The 17,936-nt window shown below is 47.2% G+C and overlaps 2 protein-coding genes across 4 annotated transcripts in view; one reads left to right on the top strand and one right to left on the bottom strand.

Annotated features, from left to right (window-relative positions):
• Positions 1–17,936, top strand: part of LOC119449697 (toll-like receptor 2 type-2) — a 63,060-nt gene that overhangs the window by 6,266 nt on the left and 38,858 nt on the right. The window lies entirely within an intron of this gene.
• On the bottom strand, positions 8,129–17,554 carry LOC119449698 (ganglioside GM2 activator-like). Of its 3 annotated transcripts, none has more exons than XM_037712936.2 (5): positions 17,300–17,554; positions 15,911–16,124; positions 15,127–15,312; positions 10,462–10,617; positions 8,129–8,453 (listed from the first exon to the last, which is right to left on the bottom strand). In XM_037712936.2, the coding sequence occupies exons 1-5, from the start codon at positions 17,377–17,379 to the stop codon at positions 8,304–8,306; spliced, it is 786 nt and encodes a 261-aa protein (XP_037568864.1). In that variant the 5' UTR covers positions 17,380–17,554; the 3' UTR covers positions 8,129–8,303. The 3 variants fall into 3 exon arrangements, with proteins under 3 accessions (XP_037568864.1, XP_037568866.1, XP_037568865.1); XM_037712938.2 differs by having other exon boundaries at positions 15,127–15,294; XM_037712937.2 differs by having other exon boundaries at positions 15,911–16,121; positions 17,300–17,553.

The following is a 17,936-nucleotide window of genomic DNA, read 5'->3' as shown; positions in this document are numbered from 1 at the left end:
TTACCTTCGCTAGCGCTTGGGCTTCTCGCTCTCAAAGCTCGGGATTTGCGCAACGTCGGCGTTGCCGCTCGCGCTGAGTCCATCGTGCGAAAGGGCGCACGCCGGTGAAATACCTGCTCTTATACCCCTCGCCTCCTCCCCCTCCCCCGGTGCGCGCTCTGATTGGTACGCTCCTCAGCCGGCGCGGCCTCTGATTGGTCCCGGCGGGGCTGGCTGGACTACCATCCCGGCGGGACTGGCGCGCCCTCTGGTGGTGGGTTTCCGAACCTGCTCCTGCGTGACACCGCCGGACAGACAGCCGGCGAAGGGTCGACTTAGAACAGCTGCGCTGTTAAAAAGCTGCATTTGCCGGGCAGTCTGACAAGCACCCAGGGATATTTGAATGCTATCGCGTTTCACTCTTAGAGGCGAAGCTTAAGCGCCCTCAATTTTTTTAATGCAGATAAACAACAAGCTGTTATCATGCTCAATGAAGACCGCTATTGAAATATCGCAGAAAATAACCTACGAAGATAATGTGACGTCATATCTAGGTAAGGACACTATCCATGACGAATGTTTTCCTTGACTTTACAGTGTAGCGTAAGTAATGAAAGCAAATGGGGCGTACCCGTCCCGCAAACGACCAGACGAAGCCTTACATCGCTGACACACAAATAGCGAGTATACTGCATGCGGTTTGTCTCGTCAGAGACGTCCTTCACGACAGGCAAGCGCTCAGATTCAATGGTGAGACTTAAACACATTGCTACGAGAAACGCCGCATCGCGGAAACTCGTGTTAATCCAGAACACCCGGGGTTTAGAGCACACCAGCAGCAATCTTGCATCCGACCTTCATCGGAATGCCGTACCATTGGCCGTGAATCGAACGCGCGACCTCGTGCTTAGCAGCAGAAAGTAATATCCAGCTAGCCGCCGCGACAGCTCGACGAAATGCCAGAAACATCATTGATGTTGTTTTGCTGGAACGAGAAATACCGGCGCATTCGCATGCACGACCTCAAGCGTCCGCATCCTCAGTGAAGTAAACAGTCTAGGTCGTTGAATACTGTGCCATGCGAAAGCGGGAACACATAACGTTCTTTTGTATTCCTTTATTGTGTAGAATAAGGAGAGCATTGTCCTACTCAGTCGGGAAGGTTCTTTGATATTCCCGTCGCGTCTTCCGCCACTCAGCGCCATTCAGGCCCTATGCGTGAACAGGGCGCAAAATGGTCCTCTTCCTTTTTTTTTTCTTCTTTGACCTCTACACGAGTGTACAAAAAGTGTCTGTGAATGAAAGCTTCGTTCTCAGTCGGTTCTTCTTTTGTACGGGAGCGAACATAGTTCCCCCATTAAGGGCACCGGATTGACTGTGCAAGCGAAGCTGATTTACAAGAGGGTGCCACACTTTTTACAAGAAGTTGATACCGCCAAAAAAGAAAGAAAAACATTCGCTCATAAAAATTATTATATATCTTCAGCAAAAAAAACGTGGAAATTTAGAGCGCATTTCTGTGGTGCAGTGAGTCAACAAGAGGTCTGTACGATGATATCTGCAGTCTGTCCTACCGATTTTCACCAATGACAGGATTTAACGACGAATTCGTTCTTGGTAATTACGTAACCGTCTATTCATTTTATTCACTTTGATTTTTTAAATATCTAAAGGGCTATCGCTTTTATCATTTGTGACTTTTTGTACCAAATGGCATTGCTTTGGTAGCAGCGCTGCGACTGAGTCTAGTTGGTTGTACATTGTCAATGTTATTCCGCACCGTTATGCGTTGAGCTATGGACCAGCACGGCGCTCCACATCACATCACCGCTAAGCATGAAAACGAACGCACAAAATGACTCGAACAACGCTCTGGGCACGGAAGCACCCCTAACTAACGATTGTCGGATCTGCAGCTGGGATAAAGCGGAAACCTAACCTGCATAAGCGAGAAGAACTTGGGTGAGTCCATCGGCTAGGCTGGCGCCTACGTGCCTACTGGTGAATGCGCGGCCAGGTTTTGTAGGCTGCACCGGCGCCACCACACTAACTGGCAATGCCGATTTGGCTTGATGGCGAGCAGTGAGAAAGGTTTAATCGGTGCAGCGATGCTGTCACTGGGGGTGGATCCTCTGTTACTCAGCAGGCGATGCGGCGTCGCCATTGACGTGCCACTGTTCTCACGTGTCAACATGCTGGTAGCATCGGACAGCCAAATATACTGTCGATAGCAATTATGTATATGCCGTACCGTTATGTATGTGGCTCACAATGCATGCATGTGGCGTATAGTTGATCAGCCATTTCAAACCCGGCAGCAGTATAAAGATAACTCATGTGCAAGTTATAGACCACCTCCCTGTGTAAGGCACAAGTACAAGGCATGATTACTTCTGACGTTGGGAATTCACCGTGTTATCCTAATGCGCAGTTATGTTACTTTGGCCTATCTCAGATTTTTTTTTTTGCATTTTCAGGGGTGTTTCTGCACTAGCACATACTGATCACTCTACCTTTTTTGAAATGAATTTTTTAGCTCTCACTCAGTGGTGAAACCCTTCGAAAGAGCGCTGAGTTGTAAATTTGTCTTCTAATATCTTAAAAACTAGGCTCTCCTAACCACCCGCCCCTTTTTTAGATGTTATAAAAGCAATGTAGTGCACAAGTACACTGATGAACATAGCGATATATTGGAAGTGTCAATGTAGGTTTGTAGACTACTGTCAGTCTTTTGTCTTGCAGTGAACTTTAGTATTTTGTGATGATTGTGTCAATGATTAAGATTAAGAGGCTCGGAAATTGGTCAGGTGCGGAGTGTCGCGAGTGGCTGAGGCACTTCTGTGCTCACCCGACCCACCTTTGCTATTCAAAAAGAGCGCTCGGCAACTGAAGGCTCGGTTGCGCCGGCTGGGAAGGAGAAGCGAAACAGCGACGTTGCCATTTCGAGATATCATCGCCAGGTGGCGTGGATGGCAGTGAAGCGGGGCCAAGCGGCCTCAACGCGGTATCCTTGAATTGCAGAGCCTGCGACCTTGAGTAAAAATGCCCCGTGCGCGAACCAGCAAAAGAAGGCGTGAGCAGCCGACCGTTGCGTAGAGTTCCGTAGAATTCGTTCATATTACTTTATTATTTTCATTCATGCACGCGGCCGCTAGCAGGCACGTGGCAATGACACCTCATTGTCGGGCCCCAAATTTCTTGGAAATCAATGAGTTGTGCTTTGTGTAGCAGTAAGATTGCAGACAACGGCACGTCCTTTATCCCCAGTCATTTGTGCTTTGTCTCTGCAATGCGTCATATCGTTTCCGCGATCCTTCAGGGCCTAGTAAATGGTGACGTCACAGCACACCTTAGTGTTCACGGAGCAGTAAACTTGTACCGTGCCTCTGTGTATTTAGAGAGAGAGAGAGAGAGCGTGCGTACGTGCGTACGTTCACGGGCTTGTGTGTGTAGTTGCAGACATCGACAATAGGAATAGACGCACCTTGCTCTAAAGCTTATGCAGTTCACAACAGTTCCGAGCACATTCAGCCTATCGATTGATGGACGCAAAATGGAGGCATGCAGTGCACATTCGCCGTGACACTTCTTGTCGTTTATTAAGAGGCAGAAGTGTCCGTCGTCTGAAAATGTCGAAGTGCGCATGCTCCGCGTGAACTCTATCTTAATTAACTGTGTCTTAATTAACTTCGCTTTAATGAACACCAATGTTCATGGGTTCGACTGTCACCAATGACAGTGGGTTCGAGTGCCGTAATGGACGCTATCTTAATTAAACCTGCCTTAATTAACTTTGCCGTCATTACCTTTGTCTTAATTGACGTCCTCAACTGCCTCGATCTAGGACCATATTGGACCAACGTGGCTCTCTTGGACACTTAACCATCGTGGTCACGCCAACGCCGGATTTTCCGCCTCATGAGCCATATAATGCTTTCGCATGAATACACAAGGAGTGACCATTACGACAGGCAGCCAGCCTTGGCAAGCCAACTCTCCGTGAAGCCATGCATTCCCTTCGCTGTTTTCCTTTAAAAGTCTGACCAACACGTGACCTCTGAGACTCAGCGTATTGGCCGAGAATGCTTGGTTCCAGGTAGTTTCTAAGCGATTCACATTTGTTCGGCTGCTCCATGACTGCTCTGTCGTGGCTCTGCTTACAGCGTGGGATCACCAAAACTTACTGCGCTCTCTGACGTGTCGATCACGTCTTGAGCAGACTACTTTAGCTTCAATCGTGTTGCGCAATGCTCTCTACTAGTCCTTTCCTTCCTCCATGTTTGCGATCGATATCAGAAGCGCTAAAATTCCCGATCGTCAGTTCGCCAATGCTCGGTGCGCAACACTCGGTGTTACGCCTCAGCGTTGCGCTCTGTGCCTAACGCTGGGGCCTGGGTTCCTGTCGTTTGATTGTCGATAGCAATTATATGGGCACTCCAAGCAGTATTGTTGCCATCGTCGTCGCCTGATCTTCCGTATAAAGTTCAAGGGAGATAACATCGTCGCCATGTGCCGAAGGCTGTATGTGCGAGTGAAAGCGTGGGAGGGTGAGGCGACGTTTGCGGCTCAACCTCGTGCGGGCAATGGAGGAAAGCGAGGCAGAATCGCGCTGTCTTCCGTGGCGCGCAAGGCCCTGGGGAGAGCAAAGAGAGCCTTCTGTGCCATATGTCACACATGTGACACAAGAAAAATTAAAACGCATCGCCTATGACTGCCTATCATACGAAGATGAAAGGCTTGTCGTTCGGACAGCTTTAGGGAAATTGAATGACCACGAAAGAGCTCTTGCGACCATTGGCTCTCGCGTCTATGGTGTGCAAAACCACAAAAGCACCGCTGCTTTTCTTGAGATTCACCCGCCTAAATGACTGCTTCTGACGAAATGAATGATGGACACTCCATTGCCTGTATGCCCGTGCATACTGTGAACTTCTCCCTTAAGAACGCCGCCCCCTACCGCTCTATAGTGTACGCGGTTTGTTTGTGCTCGTCTCTCTTTCTCTTTTTGTCCCCCTACCCCTTCTCCCCGTGCAGGTAGCCAACCGGAACTACATCTGGTTAAGCCCCCTGCCTTTCTATGCATCCATTCTGTCTCTCTCTCTCTCTCCCTCTTATCAAATTTCAGTCGCCTGTCCTCCTTGCCCAGTGCAATGTAGCCAACTGGTCTCAGCCTGGTTAGCCTGCCTGCATTCTCCTTATCCCTTCCCCCTCTTTCTCTGCTGTTGTTGCTGAAATGTTTATATAATAGATACTGGCATCAAATAATGTTGCAGGCTTCTCCTTTTCGAATAAATTTTCCAGAAACTCCCGCGAAGAGAGAGAAACGCACACGCACACACACTCGACAAAACAGGGAACGTACTCGTCAAAAAGGTTGTGTTTTTTCATTAACCAAACCTTCTTTCTCACAGATTAAGAGAGGGAGAGAGAGAAGTTTGATGATACGAAATACAGAGAGGTCGGCCTGAGGTATATACCTCTAGCCAGCTACTCGGCGTTGGGGGAAGGGGACGAGGGAATAAATAGGCGCATGATGGGTGACGATGACGAGAGAAGGAGGATGTAAAACATATGGCAAGCAATTTGGCATGCTCAAAGCCAAGAAATTCACAAAAGTCTCTTGCGCTGGAATTGTTCGCAAGAAAAAGCGTTCAGCCAATCCTGATGCTGGGGGACTTTGCAAATGGCAAAGGGGCACTTACAAACGAACAGCTTTGTGAATTCGGCTCTAGGTGTATACTTCGTCTTACATGCCGTAAATACCTTTCGCGGTGCCTCGGTGACTATGGTATACTGCTTCTGAGCACAGGGCCGTAGGTTCAATTCTTTATTACGAAGGTCACAAGTAGATGGAGGCTCAACGCAAAAACGCACGTTGCTTTCTGTACCAATTCTACATGTAGAAGTTGAGGATAATAAAAACTATTTCAGTGTGAAATGCTACATCGTCTCTTATGGCCTGGGTGTTGGCTTGGTACATTCAACCCCATCAATAAAGAAAAGGTATGGTAAGAGTGTGGCCAGTTAGCCTATTTCTTGTTTTCAGCCAGGTTACCACAAGTTACCCAGTACTTTAATTGACTTAGATAAATCATGCATGCTGTGGGAGTGGTCTGATGCATCCTCGATGCAATCTTACTGATATCAAGGTATTATTGCTTACAAGAAACCGTTCGCTTATACGGATACATCCGGCAATCTGGTCACACATCGTTACAATAAGCCTTTTTTTCTTTCAGGCGCCTCACACACCGGCAAAATCTTCCATTCACAGACCTGCGCAATATTAATGAAGTTACCTCTACAATAACAAAAAGGACATAAATAGAAACCACGGGTAGCACTATGTTAATATTAGTGAAGGCCTCAAGGCAAGCGTCTAGCGCACGTGCTGCGAAAACTTACCGTGACATCTGTGCCCCATTGGTCGCACTAGGGGAACAACAAGAGGAATAAAACTAAGCTTGTGGAGTCTCTTCAGCGGTACTTTTATTTCCTGTCTTTAGAATCGGCGTACGCGAGCTGGTTGGCAACGTGGATCCGAGCGGGGTGATTGGTCGACGATGAGACCACCTCGTGCTTCCACGTCGGTCGTTCATTATCTCGCATCCCGACGCCTGCAGCCAAGGCAGCAATGCATACTAAAGCGCAGGACCGAGCTCTGTCACGCGTACATGTCTGACACATCTACAGCCGGGTTGCTGCAATTGACAAGGATCTTTTTACGGAGTTCCCGGAATGGGAATCCCCTTGTTTAGTCCTTGACAGATGCCCGGCTGGCTGGCTGGCTGGCTTCGGCCACACTTAAAGGGCAATCCCCTCTTGTCTAGGTACCTAGTTCACTAGATATAATTCGCGCCGGACTCCAAGGTTCTGTAGCGATAATTGGATACCGCGCTTTTGATCTTTCTTAGAGCCCAGCTCCTAGGCGCCCTTTCCTGCTTTGAGCGTCAGCCTGAGCGTCAATATAACCGGCAGAACGAACTAGCGGAGCGCAGCGGAGGATGAAAGACGGCGACAGCGAGGAGAGTGTGAGGAGGAAAGCGGAGGAGGACGGTACAGCGGAAGCATGAGGAGGAGAGTATGGCGAAAGGGTGGGGAGGAAAGCGGAGTGCCGCACGAGACGTGCTCCACTGTGGCGACCCGCTACGAGAGGGCGCCATAGCATCGTACGCCGTCACCCGGTCGCTGATGATGTCATTACTAAGGCATGCGGCGATAGCGTACACCGATACCATACATGGAACTGAACAAGCGCTGGCGTGGGCTTCGCCTACTTCGCCTGCGCCGCGCTGCTAGAAAATGCGCTCCGCGCGAGCTACGCGTTCCCGTGTTCACGCTTTCTTTCTGAACAATGAGCGACGCAACCGGTGGAATTCGAAACACCTAATACCCGCCGTGGTTGCTCAGTGGCTATGGTGTTGGGCTGCTGAGCACGAGGTCGCGGGATCGAATCCCGGCCACGGCGGCCGCATTTCGATGGGGGCGAAATGCGAAAACACCCGTGTACTTAGATTTAGGTGCACGTTAACAAACCCCAGGTGGTCCAAATTTCAAATTCCGGAGCCCTCCACTACGGCGTGCCTCATAATCAGCTAGATCGTTGTTTTGGCACGTAAAACCCCATAATTTATTTCAATTAAATGAAACACCTAATAAAGAGCGGCGCTCGAATGTCGCGTTAGGGAGTATCGTAATCGCCGGTGAATTTTCTTTTCTGCTCTTTCAAAGCTACTAGTACAGTTCTCCTCAAGATAGCATCAAGCTATGAAGATAAACCAAGCAGAAGCTGTAGCACGTGCAGACAATCTCGGCGCTGCTCAGGAAGACACGAAGAAAGAAGAAAAGGTGTCAAACCGGGGATCCAGAAGGAACCACGGTTTCAAGGACCCACGGTTTGATACTAGGAGTCCAGTCAGCTTGTGCGGTTTATGCAGTGCCACAATAAGAGATTGATTGATTGGTCGATTCATTCATTATTGCATTAATTCATTGAATTCTTCAATGCGCATTCACGCCACCGTTCGTTCGCTTGTTTATTGATTCACTCACACACTGTGCATTCATTTCTCCACTAATTTGCTTTAATATGAACGCACAGCTAGAATGATAGTGTTAAGCGATGGATGTTGTGAACTCAAATATTCTGAAACGTTTTATTTCCGTTCGCTTATACTAAAGAATATTTACAGACTCTTGGACATCACTCGAAATTGTTGTCTTCTTTGTTCCTTCCTATGGTAGCAGCACGTTCGTGTACAGTGCAAGTGGACTCTGGGGTAAACGACCAAAACTGAGCAACGAAAGACATCTTGAGATCAGCGTCACTTCAGTGACAACGTGAAGTGCACGCAGAAAAGGGGTTCGCCCCGGCTTCTGGCCTTCACAGTAACTTGGTAGTCCCCCGACGTTATCCAATCCGGAAGCAGTAGCGCCGGCACTTCGAACTCCTTGTTACGAACAGAATAATCACCCTGAAAACAAGAAAACACAATGACGAACAAGGCTTCCCAAAATATATACATCATGTATTCTAGCGTTTAACGCCGAAACTTCAAGAACAGAAGGCGAGACACACACAAGCGATATTGTCAACAATGGTTTATTGGAAGCCGGATCACAGGTCCACCTACCCAAGACAAAATCAAGCATGCGCAAACAATGAACCAGCGAGAAATGACAGTTCTTTATTCAACAAGGATCGCAAAAGAGTACTAACGCACGCTTCGCCAAGCTTATCTATTGTTGCGAATTCAATTATTAATCTCGTCATTTTGTCTTCATGTCTGTGCACAACAGACCAATCATGAAAAAAATAGAGGCAAGTAACCACACGTGCGGCAGTGTGCGGCTAACTAGCCATCGCGTCCTTTGTTAACGTTATCACAGTTTTCTCTAAGCCTGTAGTTCAGGAACCGCCCCGAGTGCCCCTCGTATAGTGTTTACCATACGAAAGTGGTATCATGTAAACAACGCCTTCTTTGCATGATACCTAACGCATCCTATGTTTATGTCGCAACCTTGCCTTTTATAAACAACGGGGTTGCTGATTCTGCATAGTTCTCCCAACTCGTTGGGGGCCCTTAAAACCCACTTGACATTCGCCCGTGCACACGCCATCTTTATATTCTGGAAAATTTCTACTAGATACAGCATAAGGGCCATTCTCCGACGTTGCGTCGCGCTAACACTAGAAAAGATGTACCAACAGGGCAAATCTCAACGCTTGCGAAGTTCGTATACATCATGCTTCCGGGTAGCCTAGAGTTTTCATTGTACACGTGCCAATATGAAGGAGCTGGGGATAGATGGTTGCAGTTAGTTTGAGGCGATCGTTTTTGTAGACTATACCATAAGTTTGTAGCCCCTATACAGTGCCTTCGAAACATGATATACATTTAGGCCAAAAGTCCGCTATAGTCAGACAAGAACAAAATTTGACGATTGCTTTGCGATCGAACAATTTTGCAAACGTATTAGGCTTGCCAAATTGTTCAGGGGCTGAATTCGCAAAGCTTTTTGTTCGTGAGATCTGTTTGCCATGATCTGTTGCTCTCGCTATTATTTACGTCAGATGTGATCGCAATTGGTTGAAAACTGCTCTTACGATCAGTGCTAGCATAAGATATTTCTTGTAAATACGGTACTAGGGTGTTTAATACTGGCGACACAGCTAAGAGGCATAACGGACCACGTATCCTAACTAAGTGCATGAATACCCTAGTAACATGCACACATCAAGCGTGCCTCTCCTGAACTTCTGTCATGCCCTGTTGTAGTTATACTGTAGTAAAATTTAAACGCAACCGCTTTTATATACAAAGCTGCCATGGTTAGCAGGATCAACGTGGTTTAATACTTCGTGGAACTCACTATAACTACCGTAAGCTATAATTGATACTCAACTTAACCGTGATTAGTGCCTACATGTAATAGTTTAATAGGCTTACGCGTTTCCTTTTTCCGAAGTTATGAGCACAATATCTAAGATATATTCGCATATAACGTCCGACAACTTGACGCACGAAGTCGAGGTTTGGCTATTAGACAGATACAAACTCCTTTCTGTTTTTCTATTGCAAAAGATTATTACAGGGAAGCGCCCCTTAGCTTTCCGAAATACAACAAAATTTTAGGCAGCGATACAGTGCACCAGCAACTACGAAAATAATAGAACGAGAAGAAAATAAAATAAAAACAAAACAGTCATGCATATTTAGGTTACCTATGACGTGTGTTAACTGAGGTCGTTCCGTATACGGGGTTGCTTTGTTGTACAGTAAAATGGTGATTTTTCCCCTCCTGAAGTTAAGTGTGACATTTACAAGCTAAACAGAATAGAAAATGTATTAAAGGATAAATAAGTTATTTTCAGATTGCTGTTCAATTTGTATTTTGTATAATATGTCATAGGTATGTACACTACTCGCCTAGAATTTCTTAGAAACTGGGTACTGCAAGCAAGGAGTTTTTTGTGCTTACCTCTTTTATTGGACAGCCACATGGAAGCCCCAAGAAATCGTAAAATAGAGGGCAATCCTGAACGTTACAAATGTCGTCATAGTCGCAGGAACCAAAGTCATTGACGCAGGGCACTGTGACCCACAAGTAGACCTTCTTCTTCATGCTGATTTCCACCTGAACAAAGAAAATAGAGAGAAACCAAGTAAATAATATTCGAAACCGTGTTTAGAGTAAATGCAGATGCAAGTAAGAACGGTGTTATAGAAAGAGAAGCTCTGCAATTATCGAGACTCGGCATCGCATTCATAAGTGACTACACTATACGTTTTGCCTAGGGCTTCTTTAATCTCCATAAATGTGAAGACCACTCAGGGACATATTGATTTTCAAGTCGGTTCTTATTGACGACCTATGTTACGTACGCGAAAAGTCTATTTCTTGTTTAAGTACCCCGGTTAGATGCTGAAGCAGAATCTACATGGAAGTAGATAAAATAACCGTCTCCTCACGACCCTTGTCGGAAAACCCGTTTTTATTGGCCTCAAGAGAGATGAAGTTCTGACATCGCGTGGTAGGTTGGCTTGTTGACACTGCATCCTGAATTTTCGCGCTAACTCGCGCCATTAGAAAGGGACCTCATGGGTGTTTTTCGTTGTCTCTGACGGCATGATTGTCTAGACCGAATTGACAGGAATTTTCACAAGAGCTGGCAGCCATAAGGCTCCTAGACCACAGCAGCACTGTTCCGCATGTATCTGACTTGATATCCGAGATGAATATGATACGTATATCGCTTCTGAGTTAATATTGAGGAGGAATAAAAGCAAGGTACACAATTGCGTACTGGGGAGGTCGGGCGCGCTGCACTTCAAGTGCTCTGATAGTTAAATTCGCAAGCACGGAGAATATTTTGTGCAACAAATCGACTTGCGGCACACCAACCAAATTGTGTATAACTGATTCACGGGGTTTAGAGAGAGAGAGAGAGACACGGAGAGAAAGCAAACAGAGAAGGTAAGGATGTTAACTAGAGAAGCATCTGGGTTGGCTACCCTGTAAATGTACTGAAAGTGGGCCAGTTGGTAGCTATTCATCTTGAAACTGGAGCGTACACACAAGTGACGAGGACAATAAGGCAAAGGTAACAGACAGGTAACAAACTGAGTTGCGAGGCAGCGCACAGGTAACCAACAGAGTTGCGAGGCAGCGCCTGTCTGTTACCTTTGCCTTATTGTCCTCGTTTCTTGTGTGCGCGCTCCAGTTTCAAGATGAATTGGCTACCTTACCGTATAGCGTGAAGTAAAACAAGGAATAGAAAGATGAGAAACAGGAGTTTCCTCGCTCCGGGGTGTTTAACAGTTGCAAAGTAACACAGGGGCTATGTGAGAGATGCCGTAGTGGAGGGCTCCGAATTAATTTTGAGCACGGGGGTTTTTGATCGTACGACTAAATCTAAAGTAGACGAGTGTTCTTGCATTTCGCCACTGTCGAAATGCGACTGCTGTGGATAGGAATGAGACCTGCGGCCTCGAACTCAGCATCAGAACGCAATAAACACCTATAGTGACCGTGATGTAGAAGTGGCGTTGCATTACACGTACTACGAGTACGTGTAATGCAACGAGAGAGCAATCATTTTAGGAGCAGAATATGGTAAACAATCATGATGATCATGACGAAGGGAAAACTTTTAATGCCCTGTAGTGCGTTACAGCATTCTTCTCCTAATTTCTCATGGCACCGAGGGATGATGGATGGTTTTTCTAAGAGCTAAGGGTCTCGGATTATGAAAGAAGTTTTAGTGGAATTAGCTTCCTTTAGTCCTTCACCCAGTTTGCGCTATGTCTATCTGTCCGTCCGTTTCCAACATCTTTCATTGCAACTAGGTGAGCTGGGTAGTCCATGGTCTTATGGGTAGAGCACCGGGCAGCTGTGCTGAGGGTACCGGGTTGGAAAGCAGTTGTCGGACCAACTTGATTTACTGGGTATGTGACTCTGGGCATGCGTCGCTCTTCAATGAACCTCTTTCACAACGACTTGTGTCACTCGGTATGTGCCAGTGAGTATATGCCGCTCTTCAGTGACATGATGATGATGATGAAATAAACTTTAATTTTCGAGACGGTGTTCCCGAGCGTTTGAACTGTGGATCACTCTAGGTGGGAGGGTCCCTAATTCCAGGAATCCTCTGGCTGCGATAGCATCCCGGGCTCTGGCGACAAGACGTCGTTGTTCGTCCAGGGCCGGGGTGGAGATCTTGGCCTCCCACGAGTGACAAAAAAATAATCTTTTGAACTTCTCGGCTGCTGGGCGAAATCATGAATATACCATGTGTTCCACGTAACATGTGCCAAAATTATTAATATGCAAGTGCCACGTAGCTGAACAGAACCAAGGTAATGATGGCTGTCGCTTGGAGCAAGTGCGACTATTTTTTTGTATTTCCCCTAATACAATAATTACTTATTATGAATTATTCAACTTCTCAAATATTATATTCGGAGCAAAAATGTAAATGAGAAACTTGTAGACCATCCTGAAAATTTCGCGTTCGCGTGCTTTCTGTAGCTGAGTGGCGTGCTACATAAAAGTTTTTTCCCAAGCTTGAAAGTCCGCCAATCTTGAAAAAGTGCCACGCCACTAGTTGCACGGCACTTGCATATTATTAAAATTTGGCACAAGTTACGTGGGACACATGTTATGCTCACACATGGGATATGCCCATACATTGCGGTGGCGCCGTTACATGGCGCAGCATGTCCAGATGGAAGTCCGAGAGAGGAGCTCAGCTGTAGTACATGCCTGATACAGGACGCGTTTCAGCGGTGGCAATACGGTGCGTCACTACATTACTTCAATGCTAATCGCATTAACGTCAACGGCCATCCTGAGTTAATTACTGCCATAATTATCGTTTTTATTTAATTTGGTAGCATGGTTTCAAATGCACCAAAGCGTGCTTGGTCGCATTGAAGGGAGTGACAAACGTTTCGTCACGAGTAGGTCCAGTCTGGAAACGAAGAAACAAGAGCACAAAGGGGGAAACTAAGGCACGAAGCCTACATTAGCTGCCATTTCTAAAGATCAGTCTTCACTCATGTAGCTTCACAATACTGGCAACGTTTTGGTTTCGAAATCTACGGTGCAAGTCTCAATAAACATCTCTTACAAAGGCAAGCACTTTCGCAACCGGGGCTTCACCCTCCTCCATCGGTAACACGGAAGCTTTAATTACCAGACAAATGCACCACATCCAAGGAAATGGAAGGACACCGCTTGTTCTTCAGGAACCAACTGTAGGGCAAAGCCCGCCCGCCATGTTCCCCTTTTCTCAACGATTCTGAGTATATGGCTGGACTTAGAGTAACGAATAACAGAACGCGTCGTTTATCCAAGAGCTACATTGTCAAACTACTACGCAGCATTGTTCCTCGTTACTGCTACGACCGACTTCCTGTCATCACGCAGCCATGCTAGAGACTGTGGTGGCGGGAGAATGCATGCTCCATTGTGTTTTCATCTTATTCACCCAAGAACACAGGTTAGCTGCTAACCACTCTGGTATTGCGTTCTTTTCGTGAATCTCCTGATTGAATTGCCGATAAAGCGGGACATACTAATATGTGACACTTGGCCTTGGCCACGCAGGATGCTTTGGAAGATGTCGTTATGACCTTATGACCTTGGTTTCGGCGCTTTCAATGTTGCGCTGTTAGAGACAAAGATATACAAGGACAAGGTACTAGCGAGGAAAGGCTGTTTGTTCTTGTACGTCTACTTTGTTTTGGACGTTAACAACAAGGCTACCAAGCGCCACCACAGTGAGGGGTCTAAACATCCTTCATTTACGCTCATCTGAATAAGCAACGATAGAAAAACAAACTGACCACTTAGACTTTGTTCTGATGTGGCTCTATCAAAAAATGCTCGTCCACATACTAACGTCATTGCGATGGATGTCGTAATGACGTCTGCACAGATCATCTGCCAGGCTAAAACCACCTCTAACACCCCCACCACCAGCACCACCAGCTAGAGCACAAACTTTAGGAGTCTCTATGCCAATAACTTTACATTCACAAAACGCAACCACGTGACTTTAGTCTAGTCAGAGTCTTCGAAAGTCAAAATACTGCTGCACGGGCCCAAAGCTTACACTGCCATGTGCGTCCCATGTCTGTCTGTATTGTCCGCATTGTTTGTTGTAAACAACGGTAACATCCGCCTTTCCAAGCTGTCTAACGCGTGCCAACACTGAGGCGATGTGTTCTTCATGTGCATGATCTTTCAACTTAAATTGAATTGACCTGGAATGACCTGGCCTAAATTTCGATGTTGCCTATTATGATATTACCATATTATGAATTTTATCACGCCTCATTCCCAACTTCGGCTACTTCTTATTCCCATGGCTTGGTCACATTCACAATTTCAGCAAGAATTAGTGGTCCCCGCCGTGCATACTGCACAGATGTGAGGATAAACGTTAAAAGAAAGAAAAACACACAGGGACAACAGCATAGAGTGCTGCTGAGAAAGCCAGAGATCTGATCTTGACTAATCCTGACCAAAACGCCTTGATGAGAAACGAGCAAGCCTTTTTATCTCCGTTGGGAGAGCTACTGCACTTGAGCAGAATCAAAGCAAGAAATCACAGGAGTCGCGGGGGCGCTCAGCTTTTACCTTGATGGGCGCCGTGACGTTTCTGGACACCTTGATGGCCGAGGTCACGAACACGGAGCCGGGAAAGCTGAGCGGGTCCGGCCTGAGGCGCAGCTCTTCGTACTGCACCGCGTCGTAGCGCGAGCCGCAGTTCCGCACGGAGTACTTCCGCACAGAGTCACCCCATTTCTGGAAGGCCAGGAGCCACTGACGACAGGTCACACACCCGAACACTTTAGGGGCTCGACAGTGCACCACTATCACACGCGCACACATAGGCACTATCTTTCACCTTCTTTCTGGAACAAGTTTTTCAAATTCCGATATCTGGGTGAAAGAAAGCGAACGAATAATGCTGTTCCTTTAAGTAATAATAGACCTTAATTGCCCAGATTCGTGTTAGCAGGAACAAATTGAGCTGACAAGTTGTTACTTCCTAGCCGTCTGCTCGGCGTCGTCATACATGTGTATAATCTTCATTGAAAATATACAGAGTATATTTTTAACAGCACCCTGCGTTTAGTTGGGCAATCTGAAGAGCTTACGAAAGATGCAATTTAGATAGGCAATCTGAAAGGCTCTGATTTGCTCTTAAGTGCGCTTAGCAAAACTGCAGCAAAAACGGTAACAGTAATAGGAGTTCATATATTGACAATGTTTTCGAAATTTTAACGCACTTGCAATTTTGGTGAGCCTGCTTCCCCAAGAACTGCTGTGCGGCATGCAATACTAGATATACGTTGTGTCTCTTTATAAGGCAGTGATTCCAATAGTTCAAGGTATTGCAAGGTAAAGATGTACTCACAGCTTGCGGAAGGTCTGGAATGTACCGCTCTGGAACCTGGGGTGTGGACAAAAGGAGAAGGTACCTCTCCCAAGTGACGTCGCGAATCTTTTGGGCGTCTACGCTGTGGTTGAATGCTTTCAATGCCGAACCAAAGGGATTTTTTGCTAGTGCTCTAGGCAGGAGGACCAGCAGTAAGGCAACCGCAACCATCGGTGATATGGAGAAATTCCTGCTGGAATGAACAAAAAAGGTGCTCGTAGCAAAAAGGGCCGACAGAAAAAAAATTGAATATGTCACGCAAGCTAAGACTTCCCATATAGTGAGAAAGAGAGAAGCCTCGCGATACCTTTGAGAATAAGTAATGTGGCAGTAACGTAATTAGATGCGGATAATAAAGAAGTCCCATCGTGCTTGCTACATTGGTGTTATTGCCGAGTAAAGTAAGGTCCGCGTATGAGTACTTTGGAGAGGGAAGGTCATTTGGGCATGGCACTGAAAGTGAAATACTTGAGGAAGGAAGCAACAGAGATTACGCATGCATGGTTACATGGGGTTTTGATTTAGTACAGACTGGCGCTCGTTTAGCCATGCCTTATAGGCAAGGGACAACTAAGGATAGCAGAAGCGGGGGGGGGGGTCTCTGTGGTTCTGACCTTTATGATTTGGTGAATGCGCCTTCATCTGATTACGTATATCCTAGTATCTATTTTCTTATATTAGATGGATTTAAGCGAAAGTAGAAAATGAAGTCACGTTTTTCCACAGCTCCATCATAATTATTCCAATTCTTTGTGCCAAATCGTTCTGCACGCTGACGATTACAATGCTTATTTGCATTCATTGCATTATTTCTTTTCATTCGATTGTCACTGTCGGTTTGTTGACCTTCTGTCTCACGTTGGTTCTGTTGGAAACCCGAAAGATCAGTACGTTTTTTTTCCCCTCGGCTACTGCAGGTCTGGCATTCTCTCTTATTGACAATGTGGTTTTGTTTTTATTCAGAGTTGCATGCGCTATGTTTTTGAGGGTATCATGAGCATACTGCACACAACCAATTTTCACATTTATATTGCTTCCCCTTAGTCCCGGTCAAAGGGCAACCCCCTTGTCCTTCATCGAAATAAACACCCATTGGGCTCTCAATAGTCTTCATCGTCATCCCTCTCACCCTCTACTCCAGAGCCGGTTACGAACTGTTTACGCTCCAGCTGCCGATAGCCGAAATATCGGTTCACACGGTGTAAACCGAAATTTGGGCTCAAGTGTTCGATATTGGCAATTTCTCGCACGACCGCACGCGTGCGGTGCGGCTCGCGGCGATGTGCGGCTCGAGCGTAAACAGACCCTTAACGACTCCGCACACGTTGGAAGCTGAGAACGTCCATCATTATAAAGTGTGGCTCGTACCTGAAAGCGCCTCCAACGCACCTCTGGCTGGCGTCGTCGCAAGTCGCCTTCCGCTGCCGCCGGCCCTGGTCGGCCGCCATGTCAGCGGCGGCACAGTAGCAGCGGCGCGGGTGCAGTGGCTCCTTCTTTTCGGTGGCCGAACGGCGATTGCAACGCGGCGGCTGCGGCACTCGCGGATCTCGTGTGGCGCTGACCTAACGCGGCGGCGGCGGCTGCAACGTCGACGGGACTCCTCCTTGTCACGCACTATGGGCGCCTCCACGCTCGCGCTGCCGGCGCCTACCTTTCCGATCTCCGGTAGCGACAAGAAAGAGGGGGAGGAGGAAGAACGTCGGGACAACATTTGCCTAATGATGGAAGTAAGAGCAAGAGAGGAGGGGGGTGGCGGGGGGAGCGGTTTGCCGAGCCCCGAAAACTGCGGCGCCAGCCCGACCGACGCCTCCGTGTGTGCGTTTGCTCGCCGAACGACACGTATAGAATGCAGACGCGGCACAAGAGGAGAGCTTCGCGGACACGGATACGCGACAGCGAGCCTCCTCGTGCCGAAAATCCGGGTATCAGTGTGGCCCCCGAACTCTAGAGAGCCTGTTCTCGAAAAGGGAACGGTGCCCCCCCCCCCCCCCCCCCATAACCACCA

The sequence above is a fragment of the Dermacentor silvarum genome, chromosome 4 (assembly GCF_013339745.2).
Source record: "Dermacentor silvarum isolate Dsil-2018 chromosome 4, BIME_Dsil_1.4, whole genome shotgun sequence".
Classification (NCBI taxonomy): Eukaryota; Metazoa; Arthropoda; class Arachnida; order Ixodida; family Ixodidae; genus Dermacentor; species Dermacentor silvarum.
This window is presented reverse-complemented; position numbering and strand designations above follow the sequence as displayed.